General features: G+C 39.6%; 2 protein-coding genes across 3 annotated transcripts; one reads left to right on the top strand and one right to left on the bottom strand.

The window, feature by feature from the left end:
- Positions 1–189: 189 nt before the first annotated feature.
- Positions 190–10,802, bottom strand: LOC113543903 (transmembrane protein 268). Of its 2 annotated transcripts, none has more exons than XM_053231596.1 (10): positions 10,488–10,802; positions 10,287–10,356; positions 9,366–9,481; positions 6,415–6,509; positions 5,884–5,991; positions 4,851–5,009; positions 3,879–3,989; positions 3,011–3,100; positions 2,572–2,781; positions 190–2,059 (listed from the first exon to the last, which is right to left on the bottom strand). In XM_053231596.1, the coding sequence occupies exons 3-10, from the start codon at positions 9,478–9,480 to the stop codon at positions 1,892–1,894; spliced, it is 1,056 nt and encodes a 351-aa protein (XP_053087571.1). In that variant the 5' UTR covers position 9,481; positions 10,287–10,356; positions 10,488–10,802; the 3' UTR covers positions 190–1,891. The 2 variants fall into 2 exon arrangements, with proteins under 2 accessions (XP_053087571.1, XP_026798243.3); XM_026942442.3 differs by having other exon boundaries at positions 191–2,059; positions 10,492–10,802.
- Positions 10,803–13,289: 2,487 nt separating this feature from the next.
- Positions 13,290–19,958, top strand: LOC113543800 (sialidase-1). Its single transcript, XM_026942262.3, has 6 exons — positions 13,290–13,512; positions 15,563–15,758; positions 15,876–16,138; positions 16,355–16,537; positions 17,766–17,985; positions 18,874–19,958. The coding sequence occupies exons 1-6, from the start codon at positions 13,447–13,449 to the stop codon at positions 19,092–19,094; spliced, it is 1,149 nt and encodes a 382-aa protein (XP_026798063.3). The 5' UTR covers positions 13,290–13,446; the 3' UTR covers positions 19,095–19,958.
- Positions 19,959–20,694: the final 736 nt, after the last annotated feature.

Raw genomic sequence — 20,694 nt, 5'->3', positions numbered from 1 at the left:
GTATCACTTCAGTAATATTATTTTAGGTACAAGATTTGTATTCAGAGCTGAGAAAAAGAATCAGAGAGCACTGGGAGAGCAACTGAACTGGAATTGTAGTTATATCAGGCAAACTAGGCTGGCCAGACTGTCTGCCAGATCACAGATGGTCGTTTAGCCCCCCAATGAGACGCAGCATCTTTGTGATCGTTTAAGCAGGCCTCACGCTGCCTCCTCCATCACATGCTTCTGTCTTTCCAGCTCAAATTTTCACCGCTTCTTTCACCATGTCCATTTACTCAATGAGCAGTCACTCCGCAATGCATCAGTGTTTTCTTCTTGTGCTCCGTTACATTCCACTGTGCTGTATTACATTATTTCTGGCTGGACATTATGACGATATGATATCAGTGTCATGATAGCATAAGATTGTGATAGTTTTTGAAATGTAGTCATTATCACATTATAACACATTAGTGTATAACACATTAGTTACTTGCCGTAAAATGTAACCAAATATTAAAAAGTATTTTGTTACCAGTTGTTTACTACTTGCTTTTCATAAATTCTGAGCAAAAAGATCTCTGAAGTTCATGTGATTGTGATATAATATTATTCTCATATAGCCCACTCCTTGTGCTGCCTTTTTCTCTGTGCTGTGTTACATTACACTCTATTGCCTTCCTCCCTGTGCTGTGTTACATTACACTGTGCTGTGTTACATTACACTCTATTACCTTCCTCCCTGTGCTGTGTTACATTACACTATATTACCTTCCCCCCTGTGCTGTGTTACATTACACTCTATTGCCTTCCTCCCTGTGCTGTGATACATTACACTATATTACCTTCCTCCCTGTGCTGTGTTACATTACACTGTGCTGTGTAAAATTACACTGTGCTGCCTTCTTCCCCGTGCTGTGTAACATTATACTGTGTTGTGTTGCATAACACTGTGCTGCCTTCCTCCCTTTGCTGTTACATTACACTCTATGGCCTTCTTTCCTGTGATGCCACTGTTCTGCCTTCTTTCTTGGGCTGTGTTACATTACACTGTGCTGTGTTACATTACACTGTGCTATGTTACATTTCACTTTGCTGCCTTCCTCCTGTGTGCTGTTACATTACACTCTATGGCCTTCTTTCCTGTGATGCCTAAAATTACACTACTGCTTTCTTCCCTTTGCTGTGTTCCATTACACTGTGCTATGTTACATTAAGCTCTGCTGTTTTCCTCCCTGTCCTGTGTTACCTTTCACTATCCTGCCTTCCTACCTGTGCTGTTACATTACACTGTGTGTCCTGTGGTACCTTTCACTATCCTGCCTTCCTACCTGTGCTGTTACATTACACTGTGTGTCCTGTGGTACCTTTCATTCTACTGCCTTCATCTCTGTCCTTGCATTGTGCTCTCTTCCTTCCTGTGCTGTTACATTTCACAGTGCTGCCTTATTCACTGAAATTGTAAAGTGTGAAATTGAAAGTGTGTTACATTGCACTGTAATACTTGCCTCCACTTCCTTTCTGTTACATTCCCTTGTTCTCTATTAAGCCGTGTTGTCATATGCTCTGCTAAATTAGAATGAGTTTTTCCACCACATGCAGTTATGTACAGATTCACTGACTCGTTTTCTGATTCATGCTGACAGCCTGAGCATAATCTCTGAAATGCATCAGTGACTCTCTCTCTCTCTCTTGCTTTCTCTTCTTACACAATCTTTATGTAAGAACCACATTAGAACATCGCAACTCACCACTTTAAATGAGGAAATATATTTATATTTCACAAAGCAGCTTAAAAAATAATTTAAAGAACATTTATAGAACAGCAGGCTCAGGTTTGTGCACACTGCCACTATTGAGCATTTCTACAGAAATGCATTGCAGGCAGTCTTTCCCAGCTTGAGTCTCTCTACTGCAGGAGTTTGTATTGAACATACTGACAAAGACAAAGTGACGCCATTGCGCAGTGATTCCTCTCGGAATCTAGAGGGCCATGTGAGGAACTGGGAAGCCTCTGTGACACCAGCAGCTTCACATAGACAGCACTGTAGATCATCAAAAGGTGGTTTGCAATGTCCTGGAAGCACACAAACAAATAAGTCAACAATGTATAAAAAAAAATCATGTATCATTCATTCATCTTCAGTAAACACTTCTTCATCAGGGTCGTGGATTCGGAGCCCATACACACATTGGCATAGTTCCTCACACCTAGGGGCAATAAAGTCACCTATACACCTGCTGGCATTTACTGGGAGGTGGGAAGAAAACCAGAGAGAACATGTGAAACTCCACAACCCAAACTCAGGATTGAACCAGGGACCTTGGAGCTGTGAGGCAGTAAGTAACAGTGCTACCTCTGTACCATATTTTCAGTCTATAATTTGCTTCTTTGTAAGTCACATCAATGTAGAGGGCATTGTTATTTATAGAATAGCTAAGTATAGCTTAGCAGCAGCTGGGTAATGTCTCACGTTCACCTACACACTGGCTCAATTCAATTCGATTTCTGCTTGCTATGACAACGGTGTTATTTATAACCGAGATCATCACTGATGCACAGAAATGAACTTCTCTATGCCTCTGTACCTGATATGAGAGGGTGAAGTCTGGTAACAGACTAAATGTTTGGGTCAGTATAACTTCTTGTCTTTTCTTGGGTAGAGTGCGACTCTCTCTGCCCCCTCCCAGCAGGGGGTGCTCTTCATCAGGATCCTCGCCGATCTCGCCAGCATCCGGCTCAGGGGGCGGGACTTCAGCCACTACAGTGAGGTGGGACATTCTTTTCTTCAGTTTCTTCTAGAGAGTAAAATGGAAAAGATTTTCTCTTAATTTTATAATTGTGAAAACTTAAAATATTCATATACAATATCTGAAAATAATTTGAAGTAAATAGTAGTAAATAAAGTAAATAAATTGAATTTGCATATATTTGAAGTCTGAGTATGTCCAACACTATTTTGTGTTGTCTTAACCTTAGAACAGAACATGTTGGGATTGTATTGTTGGTTAAAAGTAGCCTACAAACCTTTATCTCATCTCTGACTAAGTCCAGTTCCTCTAATGTTTCAGTCAGGGTTTGCAGGCAAGGACCTAAGTCCCAGAACACACAACAAAGCTACGAGAGAGAGAGAGAGAGAGAGAGAGAGAGAGAGAGAGTAGGCTGTTAAGCAGAACTCTCATGTTGTGGTAGAAACACACTGTTATCAGATAAAGTAGGACATTAACCTGATTCTGTATATAAATACAGAAAGAAAAAAGCAGTTTCAGTTTAGACCAGAACCCAACAAAGTATTTCAGCAGATTGAACCAAGTTCTTGAAAATACAATACAATAACAGAGAGCCATGGAATAAACGGTCTGTCGTTTAGAGTTCAGAGATTAGCTACAGGACAAGAGACATTATGTCAGTTTTAAAAGAGTTACCATAGATTTTGTTAATCATATTTAAAGATGACTGGGCAGAGATGTATGCATTTATTCTGCTGAGTCAAATTCAAAACTGATGTATCTCATCTATTCAGAGTCCATGGCTCTAGTCAAAAGTGGTGACATGAAGTGCCACTGTGAAACAAAATATAACCACTTCTTATTTATATCCTTAAACTATTGCATAAGGGCTAAGTATTAAAAGGTCACTGTTGTCACCATTAAGTCATGTTAGTTGCATATCCAGATCTTTGCAAGCATTTTACAGTATGTAATTGGACCTTCACAAATTTTCACAAATTGTGTGACTTGTTAAAAAAAAAAATTCTGGATACTCAAAATCATAAAATAGTATTTTCCTAACAGATCCATAACTTCAGTTTATGAAACAAAACCCAAACCACAGAACGCATAGATAAAACACTGACAGTTTACTTTTTAGGTGTCCTCTTGTGGCTGAACGTTACCTGCATTTTCCCAGTGCACTTTTCAATCCAGTCCGCTACCCCCAGGAGCAGACCGTGCCCGATGAGCCGCTCGTTCACTTGCACCAGACGCACATCAGTATTCACGTTGATCTGTGCCAAGAAACACAACCGCTATCTTAAATCAGTGCGTGCAGGTTCACTGCTATAGAACTGCTATACAAGCTACACCTGACTCCACCTGTTCAATCAGGTGATCTTGGCCAAGTATGGAATGAAAACTTGCACATACACTAGCCTTTTACAGATAAGCTTTTACTCCCCAGCTATGAAATATTAGTGTATTCCAGTGCTTGTAAAGAAACAAAGCATCTGTGACATGCTAAATATTTACCAAAACCTGTCTTTTCACATATGTTTTTAAAGGAGCTATGCGTAATTTTTTATGTCCTTTTGTGTCTGTGAATAACAATTGATCCCACCCTTTTTGACAGTACATACATGTGAGTTGCTTTTTAATGAAATGTGCAGAGCTGAGAAACTCTTTTCTGGCTGGGGGTTGAGCTAATTTCTGGGCCAGAAATTTTAAATAGAAGCCTTAGTGCATATCCATACATGCCTAGTTAATGAGATTAGTTTAATTGTTACTGGGTCTGCACTGTTCCAATATTATACCTTTATAACAAAGGGAACTGAGTATAAATTTATAACATTTCAATTGATATTGCTTTTCAGTTTTTTGCATTTCCCCTAATTTCTAGTGTTTGGTGTAGTTATGGGGTGATTTATGTATGTATGACTACACAATGCACATGACTGGAATGGTAAAAAAAAAAGTCTACAGTGTCATTAATACTCCAGAAGTGGTCTTGCATTCACTGATTGATTCATTAATTATTTAAACAACACTTAAAATTTTTTGAAAACAATAATTAAGCTTGTGGACTAGCTGGGAGTGAATTTGCTTTCTTTCTTGAGGTTGGAACAGGAATTTGATATGAAGCGTTCTCCTGCCTCTTTGTTGTTGTAGTGGAAGACGAGGATGATGGCGGCGGTGATGATGACAACGATAAGGCTCACACACAGACACAGAACCCAGAGGTTTATGATGCTCTCATTGAGGTAACGGTGCAGGCTGGAGTACACGGCACACCAAAGAACCACATACACAATCTGCCGAGAGAAACCAGTCACGTCACACAAATGCAGACACTCCATGACCTTCTGAAAGAAGAATGTCACTCGCTTTGGCAAGTTCCATTAAACTGCAGCAAACTCCTCAACGGAGATGAATGAATTATGAGTCATATGAGTGAACAGTGAGTTATTTAAATGAATTATGATTCATGTAAATGAATTATGTCATAGCAGTGCTGCGAGTTGTGTAACCGTGGATATAATCCAGTTCTTAATTTCAGTCTGTTGAGAGCGTGTCTAGGCATGTTTAAATGTTTCGCATAAAAAAATGTAATCTAAAATCTAATTCACCCCAAAGTTAGTCGATGAGCCAAAACATGTTTGGTGTACGATGTTTGCTTTCTGATATGAGGTTAATCTGATGGAAATCTGAAAGAAATTTCCACAAATATCTCTCTCTCAGATCACACACAGTTCTTCAGTTATGTTGCACAGACTTGCCAATGTGGTTTGAGACACAGTGTGAATTTCAGGAATCTATAAAAAGAACAAAAATTCCCAGTGTAGCTGAACACTGTGATGTTCTTAAGGCAGTCATCTTGCACAAACAGAATGACTTTTCTCTTTTTTTCATCACATTTGTAAATACAGACATTTCATGTTATTTTACAAAATACTTCATGCAGAATGTTTCATATAAAATGGCATTATGTAGCTACGATGTACAGTAGTTTGAAGCAAGTATATGAAGATTTGTGCATTTATTTAAGGAAAAATATGCTTTACTCATACCTCCAGTGCAAAGAAAAAAAAACAAACATAAGACACTAAACATGTCTTGGCTGATTGACTACATTTGATTTATTTGTTTTTAATGGGTTCCATCAGTGATTTGCACGTTTGCTCTTACTGGGGCCATGATGAAATGAAACAGAGATGAGTTGAAGAACAGGTATCTTCTGATGGAAGGAGGTTCCAGCGCTGTTCTGAGAGGAGTCTCAAAGTCCTCGACAGGGATCTGCATTAGAGCAGCCAAAATAGTGGCACTGTAATATACAGTACAGTATTGCGTGGCAGAAAAAGTTCTTTCCCAGAACTCATAGAGCAGAGGTGTCCAAACTTAGTCTATAGGCTATATGACTGTGTGTGTGTGTGTGTGAGTGTGTGCGTGTATGTATGTGTATATATATATATATATTCTGTAAATTTGCAGGTGTAGTCAGAAAAAAAGGCTCTTACATTTTAGCTAACTGTGTTAATACATTCTGAATCTGATAAAGTTAAAATTGTAACATATTATCATACATCTATCATACATTCTTACAGTGAAGCCACAATCCACGTTTGGCCCTGGGGCCAGATTTTGGACACCTCTGTCCTAGATCAACTTTGAGGCTGTTAGTTTAAGAATGTAAAGACCAGATGTTTAGAGAGTACTAACATGGAAGCCTTCTTTCTCCAGCTGTGTCCTGCAGAGTTCCAGGTCGAAGCTTGGTGTTAATATAGAGGATGTTGGTACAGCCACTACACACTGACCTGATAAAAACACATACACACACACACACACACACACACACACACACAAAATTAATTTATTGACAAATGACACGTCATACTTTTTATCTGTTTATACTTACATTTAATGTTGTGTAAGACAAGTTAGTTCTTGTTGTCACTTTCAGCTCTAAACAGTCAATCCCTCACCAGCCTCTATTTTTTTCTCACTCTTGACATTAATAGGCCAAAAAATTCAGCTTATCATGTTACATAAAAACCAGAAAGTGCAAAGTCCTCTGTCCTGGAGACTCCTTCCATAATATATATATATATATATATATATATATATATATATATATATATATATATATATGTGTGTGTGTGTGTGTGTGTGTGTGTGTGTGTGTGTGTGTGTGTGTGTGTGTGTGTGTGTGTGTGTGTGTGTGTGTGTGTTTGAAATAAATATATCCATACAGAACACTTCACCATATCAACCCTTATGAGGTTTTTCTTTGATAAATAACATTTTTATCTGTTTATTATTAGCCTTATATTATGTAGATCCTCTGCCACACAAGCCCTTGTGAAATACTTGTTACTATAGAACCGAAGATCTATTAGAGCCAGCGCATTAATATAGACCTGCGAATTGCCTTGTTACCGGAACTGCAGAAAATGAAGCAACACCTTCTGACCAATCAGATTCAGACTTCAACAGCTCTCAGGTACATATACAGAATAATACACAACCATATGTGATACCAGTAATACAGGTTATATGAAGTATTCTCTAAGCATGCTTGTGAAGGATTAGTATTGTGGTGCTTCATAAATAATCTGGTTACATGCTTTAGGACCACAACTCAGCTGACATATCACTACACCCATCTTAGGCGTGTGTGTTACAGTCAGTGTTATTATAGTTTCATTTTCAGTTTTACGTTAATTTGCCATCTAGTCTGAAAGTTATGGGGCTATTTTTGTATCTGAGAGGAATGTACATTGTGTAACATCACTGGACTGGCAAAACATGCTTAAGGTTTACGGTGTAAAATTTGTAAAATTTCAGTTATTTATTTAGCTGAGACAGTTACTGTGTACTTTATCACAATCAAACTCAGTGTTTCTATAACAGAAATATGAGTCTGCAAATGAACAAAAAATATTTCTGCGATTGTCCAAAATTATTTTTCTCAAAAATAAAGGTCTATAGCACATTGTGCTATTATCAGTAACCAGGCATGGACTTTCATCTGTAAAAGCTTAATTCATAACATTCCCATTAATAACTTTGTTAAGAAACAGTGGGTATTATAAAATTCCTCACAAAGGCCATGGGCATCATAAAATTATAATAGTAGCCAGTTGGATCACTACTAAGGCCAATATACTACTTAGTAAATAAAAAAATACTGTTTTTTTACACAATAGTTTAGTTAAGCTAACCCTCTATCAAAACTATGTGGACACCTGACCATCACACCCATATGTGCTTTTTTCAGCATCCCATTCCAGATTTATTCCCCCTTTGCTGTTATAATAACCTCCACTCTTGTGGGAAGCTTTCCACTAGATTTTGGAGCGTGGCTGTGGGGATTTGTGATCATTCAGCTACAAGAGCATTAGTGAGATTAGGCGCTGATGTTGGTGAGGAGGTCTGGGGTGCAGTCAGTGTTCCAGTTCATCCCAAAGGTGTTCAGTGGGGTTGAGGTCAGGGCTCTGTGCAGGACACTCGAGTTCTTCCACTCCAACCTTCACACACCATGTCTTCATGGAGCTCTCTTTGTGCACAGGGGCATTGTCATGCTGGAACAGGTTTGGGCCTCTTAGTTCCAGTGAAGGCAAATTGTAATGTTACAGCATACAAAGACATTCTAGACAATTGTGTGCTTCGAACTTTGTGGCAACAGTTTGGGGAAAAAACACATGGGTGTGATGGTCAGGAGTAGCTCTATGCTAACATTTGCCAGATAACTAGTTTGCATAGATGAGTGTGATCTCTCCAGTGGAAAGTATCTTAAATATTCAGAAAATTATTATTTATAGGCTTAATAGGTAAGATAAATTAAGTTAAATTAGTCAGTTTTGTAGAAGAAGAAATTACTTTTTGTCAAACTTTGTGCATGTGAAAAGTAAAAACAACACATACATTATTGTTACACATTCTCGGACAAGACCAAGACCGTGGTTAGCGAGACCAATGCCCATGACTGGGCCGAGACCAAATACAAATAGCAATAAGTCTGAGACAAGTCCAAGTCAATACAGAAAACCTGACTCAAGTTCTACAGCCCTAGGTAAACCTGTAACTTTACATTATCCAGCAAGGAAAAGGCTTTAGTACAGAAACCTGACAAGCTGTGTGTCTTATTAACTTAAAGAGAGAAAAAAACGAGACACAGGCGAGGGAACAACTGTTTATAGCTGCTATGATAGAAGTGTTAACAGGAAATAACATGGTTTGCAGACATTACCTGTACCTATAAATGAATATGGTGTGTTCTAAAATATAAGCATTATAGGCAAACTGCTGTGCTGTAAGAGGAATAAAAAATATATAACTCCGTGGTGGTAACAGTAACTCTGCTTTGCTTGTGGCTGCATCATACCACCCGGTCATTGATTATTTTCCTATAACAGCATGTATATGAGACTGACTTATCTATAATATTTATTATCTTTGCCCTTGTGTTTGTAGCTCATTGCATTAATCTCTCCTTGTCTTGCTTGGACATGACATTTTTTATCCCTACATTATTTTGTTCTGTAAGTATAAAGTAAAAGTATAAGCGTGAAGCTGTAGAAAACCATGAAGTTAAACACCAGTTTCTACAGACGTTGCATTTCAGAATTGGGGAATCCCAATGAGGGACGTGTCATGTTAGTGCAACATACCGTTTGTCCATGAGGACCTTCTGCTGCTTGTTCTGTGGACTCGGGTGTTTTCCGATGAGATCCCAGATTCAGGATCGCACCTGTCTCTGTTCCACTGACTGGCCCTGTCCGCCATGCTGAGAAAATTTCAAGAGATAAATAACATGTCTGATTATTAGAAATCAGATATATTAAAAGTATTTCTACAGTTTGATTGTAGATAACGGAATTGAATCAATGTGGAAGAGAAAATAAGAGCATGAGTCATTTTCTGTCATCACGATCCAACTAAATCACACATGCATCATATGAATATCAGCGACTGTTCAGCTGATATTTACTTCTTCTAAGCAGACAAGGCTGTTCCTTCTTCTTCTTCTTGCTCACATCATTCGCACTTTAGCTGGAGATTCCACAACAGCTGCATAATGAACTCTCAGTCCGAGTGATAGTGCAGTTATAGCCTGTTTTTATATATGTCTTGTTTGAAGGTTCTAGCACTTTATTCTGGATTCAGAAACTGAAATCCAATCAGATTTTAAGCCCAAGGGCTTTTTTCAGCTGTAGTTTTGCAGATTTGCAAAAAGTCATCATGTTCAGAACTGAGCAAAACAGAACAGGAAATATCGGTCTGGAACACTTCTTCTTTTATAGTTTCATGAAAAGTTTCTCATCAAAAAGACAAATTCCTCAGTGTACTTTTGTGACTCTTCTTTTTTCTTCAGAACAGCATTTTTTTAAAAACTTGAACGAATATCTCATAATCATTGCTAGAAGAATCTTCTGTTTCTCTCCATGTAGATATGTTCTTCCAACACAAACAAGTGAGCACAGATATTACATGAGGATTGAGGACTGAGGATGCATAACCTCTGTGTGCTTACTGCTTCAAATAAAAAGCTCAGCTCCCCCATGCTATGATCTGAATAAGACTGAACTTACTGCAGTGCAGATGAAGCAGTCAGCACGGCACCATATGCCCACCGCTCGCCGCTCTCTAACACCTCCCAATCTGTGAATGAGAAACATAGCCCCAGAAAGAGAACAAGGAAAAATGCCACTGAATAAAATGCAGCATCACACCATCTCTCTCTCTCTCTCTCTCGCTCTTTCTCGCTCTCTCTCTATACGCCTCACACTCACTTACTGCTGCTAGCTGGCAGGAGAGGAAACACACATTATAATGTTGATGGTGTGGCGTACACTAGTCCATCTCTTCTTTCACTATTGCATCTTGCTTTCTGTCTGCTTCACATGCTCTTACTGCTCTTCCAGTGTTTCTCTTAGCCAGCAGCTCCTCCTACTCATCTGTCAGTTTCTTAACTTATTTGCTATTTTCTCGTCGTCTTGATTTTCTTCATTCTTTCTTACATGCTCTCCAAATCCCGCTCTCTGTCACTCTGTTTTTCGACACTCTAGGTTTGGCATCACTTCCTCCTTTGTGTGCCTGCGACACCTTACCAACAGCCCTCCCCCTTTTTTTTGTGCTCTTGCTTCATCATCTGTCTTTCTTTCCTCTTTCTCTTTCACGCCGCAGCTCGTGACTCAGATCCACATGACCTGAGGAATTCAGAGTACTTCTGGCGTACGACTGAGGAGGTTGATTATTCTTAAAAGTGCTACAAACTCAGACCATTTCATGGGAACGTCTCAATTGAAACCTGACAGAGGTGAAAATATATCAAGAAATCAGCCTTTCTGGGATCACATTCTGTCAATCAAACCGACAAATCAAATAGTAATCACTTTCGAGTTGGTGATCATGTGCTTCTCAATCATTGTCAATATGTTCAAAGTCTCTCAAATCATGTCTCTCTGTGGGGATTTCCACTGAACTCTGTGCTTTAGCAGAGTTTAACCATACCTCAGTCTCAGTGAGGAAAAGGAAATCGTTTGCCTATTTCCGTTTTATAGTTGCACAACCCTAATATATGTCAACATGTTTATTAGTCTTCCTCTACCCGTCCCTCGATGGAAAGGGACCACCACAGGACTATTTTAATATCTGGTGGTTATTTGCACTGATAGATATGAGGGCTATAGCAACAAATGTGCTACAGTCAGTAATAAAGCAACTTTTTACCAATAGGTGTAGCTACAACATACCTGATGAAGTGGACACTGATATTTGCATGCTGCTTAATAATGAATAAGTCTCTCTGCTGCCATCTTGAGGTACAGATCACCAAACACCAGCAGATTAGTGAAGTTCTAGGTATGGCTGAGATCTTGTCATACATAAATATGCTGTATACATTTTATGAATTATGCATGTGTGTGCTGATAATTGATAAATACCTTGCTAATCAACAAACACAGTATTACTTCATCTAGAAGCTTTAAAATGTTGTCAGTCAAGGTGGTGTTACTTTGTACGTGTGTTTGCCTGGGAAAACTTTTTTTTTTGATCACACTTTGACTAAATATATATTTAGTTATAAATAGTTGTCCATACTTTCCTAATCTCTTTTGCACGAATATTAAGTTAGAGCATTTTTTAAGTGAAAAGGGAGAAAATTGCATTGAAAGATTTCATTCCAATTCAACTGAAAGATGCCAAGGCAAGCCCTACATCTATAACCTAATCTACTTATTAAATCTACTTTAAATTTTTAAAGAGTTATAGGTTTACAATGGGAAATGTGTTTTGATAATCAGCATCATCCACATCAGTTGAGGTAAAAGTCACTCACAGCATTTAAACACGAGCCTTGTCATCCTCTCTTCACTCCACTGATCTCTGTTCATACTAACATCTGTGCTGAAAGAATCACTGATTCATTCACTCTCTTCTGTTTTGCTGACTAGAATGTTTTCCCAGACTTCCACATCTATCTGTATTGGACTTTATACCTGCGATGCACACTGTTGTTGGTTTCTTTACTAGGAACTGATCTTCATATTATTCTAGGTTGTCCTTTATGTCTGCAGTCCAGCAGTTTGGCCTAACACACAGGTTCCCAGCCCTGGTCCTGGAGTACCCCCTGTCCTGTACATTTTAATGTTTTTCCTGCTCTAACACACACACTTCAACACAGGATGAGCTGTCATGTACTCTATCTCTATATGGCCAAATGTTTGTGGACACCTGACCATGTGGGTCTTTCCTGAACTGTTGCAACAAAGTTGGAGGCACTCAATTGTCAGAATTTCCCTTCGCTGGAACTAAGAGGCCCAAACCTGTTCCAGCATGACAATGCCCCTGTGCACAAAGCGAGCTCCATGAAGACATGGTGTGTGAAGGTTGGAGTGGAAGAACTCGAGTGTCCTGCACAGAGCCCTGACCTCAACCCCACTGAACACCTTTGGGATGAACTGGAGCACCGACTGACCCCCAGACCTCCTCAACCAACATCAGTGCCTGACCTCACTAATGCTCTTATAGCTGAATGAACACAAATCCCCACAGCCACGCTCCAACGTGTGTGAGTGGAGGTTCCTATAACAGCAAAGGGGGAATAAATCTGGAATGGGATGTTCAACAAGCACATATGGGTGTGATGGTCAGGTGTCCACAAACTTTTGGACATACTGTATAGTGTACATCATTAAATGGTGCATGATTCCAGAAATGCATGACCACATCTCTTGTTATACTCTTTACTAGAAAATGATGCCTCCATCTAAAGCAAAAGAAATTTTGTTAAATTACTAGTGATGCTAGACCCATCAAAAGAGATTAAAATGTATGGTTGATGTAAATAATTGTCAATCCTGTAATCGTGGCTACAGAAGATATAGTACAGATGTTAAATATGGTGTCACTATTGATAAATGTGCACGGCACGTTCTAATTTGCAAAATAATAATATTAGCAAAAATATTAAAAAGATAAAAAGTAAACGGGGGAAAAAAAAGAAGAAAGAGTCTGCGTATTGTGTGCGCATCCAGTACGCTACTCAACGCTTCAGCAAAGCAGCAGGCTGATTGGATCACGTGATCTCCCACGTCACACTTATCATATGACAATGTTCCGGATGAGAATGTGAACAAGCGACGGTTTTCTTCACGCTGTTTTTAATAAAAAACCGACGGCGTGTTTAGAGCTATAGCGAACTTTCAGTACACAAATAAGTACCAAAAACCCAGGGAGAGAGGCAGGATGGATTTATTTCTGTATCTAAGATTAATCTGGATGTTTCTGCTGGCTTCTGCACTGCGCTCAGAGGTAACAAAAACAGGAAAAAAAAAAAAAACAGGCTATAAATAAATTACTGTGAGCTGTGAGTTTCTTTAAACAACAACATGGAGATAAGGAGTATAAATAAGCACTGAAGGAGATAATATCACATACGTTAAGGTTCTACTGCAAAAAGAAACTTTCTAAAGTTGCCACTTTTCCTGCCACTTTGTGTCTGCACACAGCTACTGTTACATCTACGTCATGTTACAGGTGTACAGGTAACAGGTGAATTCGGCGTTTTTCGTGGATATTACGGAAACACCCGAATGCATGAAAGCTTTAATGATTGTTTGGAGAATCTAATATCTACCTAGCAGACAGAAAGCATTTTGATTAGTAGCATTTGCACCAATAGTGTTAAAGATTGGTGTCTCATCACTTCTGTGCACAGCTGGGCCAGTGTTAAGTGGAATTACAGTTTAAGATTTCTTTTATATCTAATATAATAATGCTGGGTTGAGTTCTTTATCTAAAAGCCATTCTGTTTAATAAATATCCTCACAGCAGTGGTGGCTCAGTGGTTAAGGCTCTGAGTTACTGATGAGAAGGTCGGGGTTTAAGCCCCAGCACTCCCAAGATGCTACTGCTGGGCCCTTGAGCAAGGCCTCTAACCCTCTCTGCTCCAAGGGTGCTCCAAGGGTGCTCCAAGGGTGTCATGGCTGACCCTGCACTCTGACCTCAGATTTCTAACAAGCTGGGATATGAGAAGAAAAGAATTTCACTGTGCTGTAATGTATATGTGACAAATAAATGCTTCTTCTTCTTTAGTTGAACTTTAGAGAAGACAACATCTTTGTTGACATGAGTGTCTTCAGTAATATACAGTAACCAGTTTTCAGGTCATGGTGGTGGATCTAGAGTCTATCCCAGGAAAACTGGGTGTGATTCAGGAATGGATGGGACACCAGTCCATCACAGGGCACCATGCCCTAGCTTGGGCACATTGACACCTAAGGCTCATTTAGCATAGTCAGTTTAGCATGGCATGTTTTTGGAAGGAGGGAGGAAAACCAGAGAACCTGGAGAAAGCCCATACAGACATGAGAAGAACATGTAAAACTCCATACTGACAGCAATCCAAGCTCAGGATAGAGCCAGAGACTCTGGAAGTGTCCAATGCTTAAACAGTCAAGACATAATGTTTCCCCATTCCATGTCATGTAGAGAGTCTCACACTGTGTGTACTGAAATTATTAATTGTTCTACTAGATCTTAGGAACCATGTTTTATGGTTGGATGAGACAAAACAAGCAGAACAGAGATGCCCTGGCTGCCGACATGCACAGACAATTCAGAAACATAATGCCTTCACTATGTAGTGGGAGAAGCATGAATAAAAGAGGCTTTTTTGCCATAAAATCAAGATTGTTCTGCGGAAAATACCCATATCACAACTGTTATGTAATTATGGGGGACGATGAGTGATGCCTCCAAAGGCTCATTTAAAACTTTGTTAGGACACTTGGCATCATGGACTCCAATTTTGTATGAAAATCTGGCTGCATCTGCCAAAAGTTGCATCTAGAGTTGTGTTTCTAGCAGGACAATGATCCAAATCCAAACATATGTCAAAAAGAAAAAAACAAAAATATTTCAGTGACCATAGAATCAAGTGTTCGACATGGCCATCCCAGTCCTCCATCACAGTATGACTGGGTTTATAAACAGTTTTGGGGGGGGGTTTGGGGGGTTATTTCGTGTTAAATGCATAAGTCTATAATCAGTGCCCACATTTCATGCTTAACATCTCAGAAGGCTGTTTTCCCCCTCAGTGGGTGTACAAACATTTGCACTGCATGTTTTTGTGGAATAAATTGGCCTCAGTCACTGTTTAACCCGATCATCCTCCATCACATGAGCTTTTATGCCGGATATAAATCAGTCTTAAGAGTTTATAAACCTTTCAGGATCTTTTAATGCTTTATAACCATAATAAGACTGAAATCTCTGCTTATTTTGTTGTATGTGACAGTGCTGAGTCATTTCTTGTATTTCAGTCATGCATTGCTCTTTATTGTATTATTTACTGTCGCAGATGCAGATCAAGCCACTGATTTATGATGAGCAGTTGCTCTGGGTGAGCAACGGAGCGGGCGAGGTGAACACGTATCGTATCCCTCTGCTGACCTTCACTTCTCGAGGCAGCCTGCTGGCCTTCACTGAAGCCAGGAAAGACTCGTCAGGTGACATTGGGGCAAAGTTTATCGCAATGAAACGGTCCATAGACCGAGGTGATTAACAAACCTGCTCATCTGCACAGACAAACTGAAATTGCCAAAATACACGCCTTAGTAAATGCTCCTTAATAAATCACATCTTTCATATTTCTTCATTCTTTCAACCCCAAGGAGCTACCTGGTCTCCTACATCCTTCATAGTGGATGATGGCATTCTGGTCGATGGCTTGAACCTTGGCTCGGTTGTAGTGGATGAGCAAACACAGTCCGTGATGCTGATCTACTCTCTGTGCTTCCACCAATACCAGTGCAGCACCTCCAGCACCATGTTAGTGGAGAGTCTGGATGATGGTCTGACCTGGAACGCTCCTCGCAATCTCTCTGTCCAGCTCGGGGTGAAGAGCTTCGCCCCTGGGCCGGGATTCGGCATTCAGGTGGGGCTCCCGTTCTTCATGCTTTCCTCCTTCACTTTGACTGACAGGAACAGAAGCCACACCTCCTCAATTTGACTGACAGGAACAGAAGCCACACCTCCTTCACTTTGACTGATAGATCAGATCATATCAGATTAAGCAGACTTACTTCACTTTGACTGACAAGCACAGGGCCATGCTCACATCATGTGATGAGGTTTAAATGTGTTTCTACAGAAACGCTTGAGTCCAGCAGCAGGCCGTTTGGTGGTGTGTGGTCACGGCACCATAGAGGGCGACGGGGTTTTCTGTATCCTGAGCGACGATCACGGGCGCACATGGAGGAACGGAGGCTCACTGAAGAGCATCCCTTATAACCAGCCCAAACAGAGCCAGGACTTCAACCCTGATGAGTGTCAGGTATGAGCACTGAAGGGGAGAAAGTTTGGGATATTTAGTAGAGTAGAGCTGAACATGAGTTTATTATCCTACACATGCAATTATCCGATCAGCCAATCATGTGGCAGCAGCATAATGCATCATACAGATCATCATGCAGATACAGGTCAAGAGCTTCAGTTAATGTTCACAGCAAACACCAGAATGAGGGAAGATGTCAGTTACTTTGAGCATGGCATGGTTTTTGGTGCCAGAATGGAATAGTGTGAAAAACAAAAAACATCTAGCTTTATATATAATAAATGTGAAAATGTTTATAGGTGCCCTACAGTTCATTTTCATGTATGGAAAATTTCAAGTTGTTTTGATGCAGCTATCAACATTAAAATTATTTTAATAATATAAATAATTTTTGATAAATATTGAAATAAAGTTTGGCTAATTTTACATCCATCAACATCTCCAGCCTTAACTCTGAAGGCTTCAGTAAGTGAATCTGCGGTGTGAAATAATGAGTTTGTAATTAATTTAAAATTGGTTAATATAAGGAACAGTTATCAACAAGGACTGTGAGGGTTTCTCACATAATATGTTAGGTTCTGTGTTGTGTTGGCTGACACAGAGTAACACACGAATTGTTCATAGAGTTACATTCTGTACATTATGCAACAGCAAGGAGCACGTGTCACCAATCACCTCAAAAGGGAACTACACAGCAAAATAACACACGTACATAGCCATAAATCAGAGGACGAGAGCTATGGGGCTTTCTGCATTGCTCTCCCAGGAGAGCTGAGGACATTAAATATAATTTATACAACAGTTAGCTGATATTTAGTGTAATAGCACTAAAGTTAGTGCAATTTCACTGTGTGCATCACGCCACTTGTTGGTGTTCGGTATAGAAATATCCAATATACACTTTCTATGGGCTGTCAGTCAGTGTGTTGGCATGACAACATGCAACGATCCAGCTGTGGATTATTTGGGAACTATTTCCGCTGTCAGAGCAAAAATAAACAAAATATTTGTCCATATTTTGTCTGAAATGTCAGTTATTCGATATTAATTTCTCATTAATAGAACTGTTGTATAAAAGCAGTGTCACACTCGCAGTTGTGCTGCTGTACTAAATATCAGCACGTGCAGATGTTCAGTATAACATCACTCTCACTCATGCTATACTGATTAGGTATATTTATTATAAATGAAACAATACTTTTCCCTCTAACGTGGCTCTCACCCCCAGCCGGTGGAGATGCAGGACGGCAGCATCATGATCAACGTGCGGAACCAGAACAACTACCACTGCCACTGCAGGATGGTGGTGCGGAGCCTGGACGGAGGAGAGACTCTGCCCGTGGAGGAGCTGAGGTTCGACCACACGCTGGTGGATCCCGTGGTGGCGGCTGGAGCGCTGCAGAAGGAGGAAGTGCTGTACTTCAGCAACCCGGCCAACTCCCAGAAAAGTGAGTGAGGAGGGGAGAACCTGGTGTCAAAGTGCTGTGAAGTGACTTGGAAAACTTAAAAAAAAAAAAAAAAAATACTCCACTTTATAGCTACACTCTTAGACCAGGGATAGAAATGCTACTCGGTAACCAAGGTAGCGAGGAATGGGTGTGACATGGGGACATTTCAGTTTGCATGTCATGCATGTTCATAGGCCTGTTGTTTTTAATGAGGCTAATGAGGTTAGCAGTATCTTGATCATTACAAATATATTAAACAATGTTATTATTCTCTATAGATTATTTCTAATGATTTGCAGTTACATGCTCATAGATATAATGTAAGGAATAAAACACTTGGGGACATGCTGTTATAGGAAAATAATCAACGATGGGGTGGTGTGACGTGACGCAAAACGAAGGTTGATTATTTTCCTATAATGGCACATCCTGAAGTTTTTCTTTCCTCTTATACCACAAAAATTTGCCCATGGTTATAGCTTATTTTTATTCATTTATTGTTACATTTATGAAGGATGTTCATAGACAAGTTCCTGTTTTTACTTGTGTTATAGCAGCTTTAAACAGTTTCCCCCTTTTTTATTTTCTTTCTTGAAGACTCTCCACTCTGTTCCCAAAAGTGCACTGACACTGGAGATTCCTTCTGTACACCTAAATAAACTCCTTCCTCATAACAGTGATTTTTCTTTGTTTAATAAGAAGACGTTTTTTTATGATTAGGTTAAGATTATGTGGAGTGCCAATATTTTGAAGAGTGCTACCTCCTGACCAATCAGAATTGAGAATTCAACAGCGCTGTGGTATAATATATCTTATGGTGTCCATATAATCAGGTGAATGGAAGCGTGACTGTTGTCCAATGTCTGATGTGTCGTGTCTCTCCTCCAGGGGTGAACATGACTCTCCGTTGGTCTTTAACTAACGGGACGACGTGGGAAAACGAGGCCATGCAGATCTGGGCAGGGCCAAGCGGCTACTCCTCCATGACGTCTCTCGTCAGCAACTCCGTCGAGGATAAGAAATACATCTACGTCATCTATGAGAAGGGCCACAAAGAATCCATTGAGACCATCTCTCTCGCCAAAATCCACCTGTACGGCGGCAGGTAGAGCGAGAGCACAGTGCGCTGCGGGAAAGGAAAAGGGAAACAGAAGTGACTATATTTATTAAAGATCGCACAAAATTCATGAGTGGAGGAAAGCTGTGATCTGAGTTTGCAGTAAATTGCTGAGGTTTATCTGCTTGCTGTTTGCCACACGTGACCAAGGAGTGTAGGTGATGAATGATTTTGTATAATTCCACCTTTTAAAAATAACAAATGATCCAGACTCATTGTACACGGACAGGAAAAATGGAAAAAGTCCTGGAAACTGGCCGATCGACTGTCTTCCAAACCTACAGACACCTGAAGTCTTAAGAGAAGATTCAGAGCTACAGTAGGTTTATGGATAGCCATTTAAAATGATTGATAAATTTTGTTAATCATTACTTTTTGAACCTAATAGTCACTTTATTCTTGGTTAGAAAGTTATTTTGGGTTTTATTATTGTCCTCATTATTCCAGTTTACCTCAAAACAAATCTGTGCACATAATAATCTATTTATTTTTATTACACTAACACATGTTTCTGTGTGAACTCATGAACCACCCAGTGATAAGAAAAAAAAATCCAATCAGCACGTTATATCACATGACGGTCAGTAGCATCTGGTGTAGTCGGTCACATGCGCTTGCTGAAGTGTTTACAGATTTGAACTCTGTGAATGAGTTCATCGTCTCAGGTGTCTTTTGTCCTCTGGCTTTTTCTTTTGAACATTATAGTTTGTGTTGAAGTGGTAAGGACTCTTCACACAGTAATGGATTTTAGGAATTATAATGTACAACATAATGTGAATGAAAACCATTATACTTAGTATCTCAAATAAATGTACACGCCATTCTAGATTTTATATTAAACATATTTTTTTCAGAATTGTCCAAGATTATGACAAAGATATATAAAAGAGTGTGTGAGTGTGTCTGTGAGTGTGTCTGTGAGTGTGTCTGTGAGTGTGTCTGTGAGTGTGTCTGTGAGTGTGTCTGTGAGTGTGTGTGTGTGTGTGTGTGTGTGTGTGTGTGTGTGTGTGTGTGTGTGCGCGCAGGCAACAGTGCCCATCCTGTTTGTGTGTTCACTTTAACAAAAATGTGTCATCCATGTCTTTTGATACTGGGAGGAAATCGGATGTGAAAACGTAACAGAATCAGAATATTTCTATTCAGCAATGTACAGGATACAAAAAATAATACTTTATCCTAATAAGCACAAGGTCGTGGGTGATTCCATGTCTATGGTGCCATTGAACCATTCTAACTCTTAAATGTGTTGTTGTTGTTCCTCTTTCGGCTGCTCCCATTAGGGGTCGCCACAGCGGATCATTGGGCCATGTATTTGATTTGGCACAGTTTTTACACCGGTTGCCCTTCCTGATGCAACCCTCCCCAAATTTTTCCACAAATTTACTTTGCTATTAAATAATGAGTAACAGGGTTGATTTTTAATTTTTTTTAAGCATAGAATTAGCAAATACGCAACTAGTATTCATGTTGATAGCATGAGATCATTAAGGACTTTCTAATGATTTACTTAAAATGTATTTTTAATGAATAAACTTACTTTCAATCTATAATTTGAGAAACATAGTTGTACTTTTGTCAGTCAATGCCACAGT

The sequence above is a fragment of the Pangasianodon hypophthalmus genome, chromosome 29 (genome assembly GCF_027358585.1).
Source record: "Pangasianodon hypophthalmus isolate fPanHyp1 chromosome 29, fPanHyp1.pri, whole genome shotgun sequence".
Lineage (NCBI taxonomy): Eukaryota > Metazoa > Chordata > Actinopteri > Siluriformes > Pangasiidae > Pangasianodon > Pangasianodon hypophthalmus.
Note: the sequence above shows the minus strand (reverse complement) of the source record. Positions and strands in the feature narration are given on the sequence as shown.

Excerpts from the sequence above, each read along its gene's own strand:
- LOC113543800 (XM_026942262.3), top strand. The coding sequence starts at position 13,447 with ATGGATTTATTTCTGTATCTAAGATTAATCTGGATGTTTCTGCTGGCT. Across the intron at positions 16,139-16,354 it reads GGCCGGGATTCGGCATTCAG|AAACGCTTGAGTCCAGCAGC; the intron begins GTGGGGCTCCCG and ends GTGTTTCTACAG. Across the intron at positions 17,986-18,873 it reads CCCGGCCAACTCCCAGAAAA|GGGTGAACATGACTCTCCGT; the intron begins GTGAGTGAGGAG and ends TCTCTCCTCCAG.
- LOC113543903 (XM_053231596.1), bottom strand. The coding sequence starts at position 9,480 with ATGGCGGACAGGGCCAGTCAGTGGAACAGAGACAGGTGCGATCCTGAA. Across the intron at positions 5,992-6,414 it reads TGGAGAAAGAAGGCTTCCAT|ATCCCTGTCGAGGACTTTGA; the intron begins GTTAGTACTCTC and ends GCTCTAATGCAG. Across the intron at positions 5,010-5,883 it reads TTCATTTCATCATGGCCCCA|ATTGTGTATGTGGTTCTTTG; the intron begins GTAAGAGCAAAC and ends TTCTCTCGGCAG.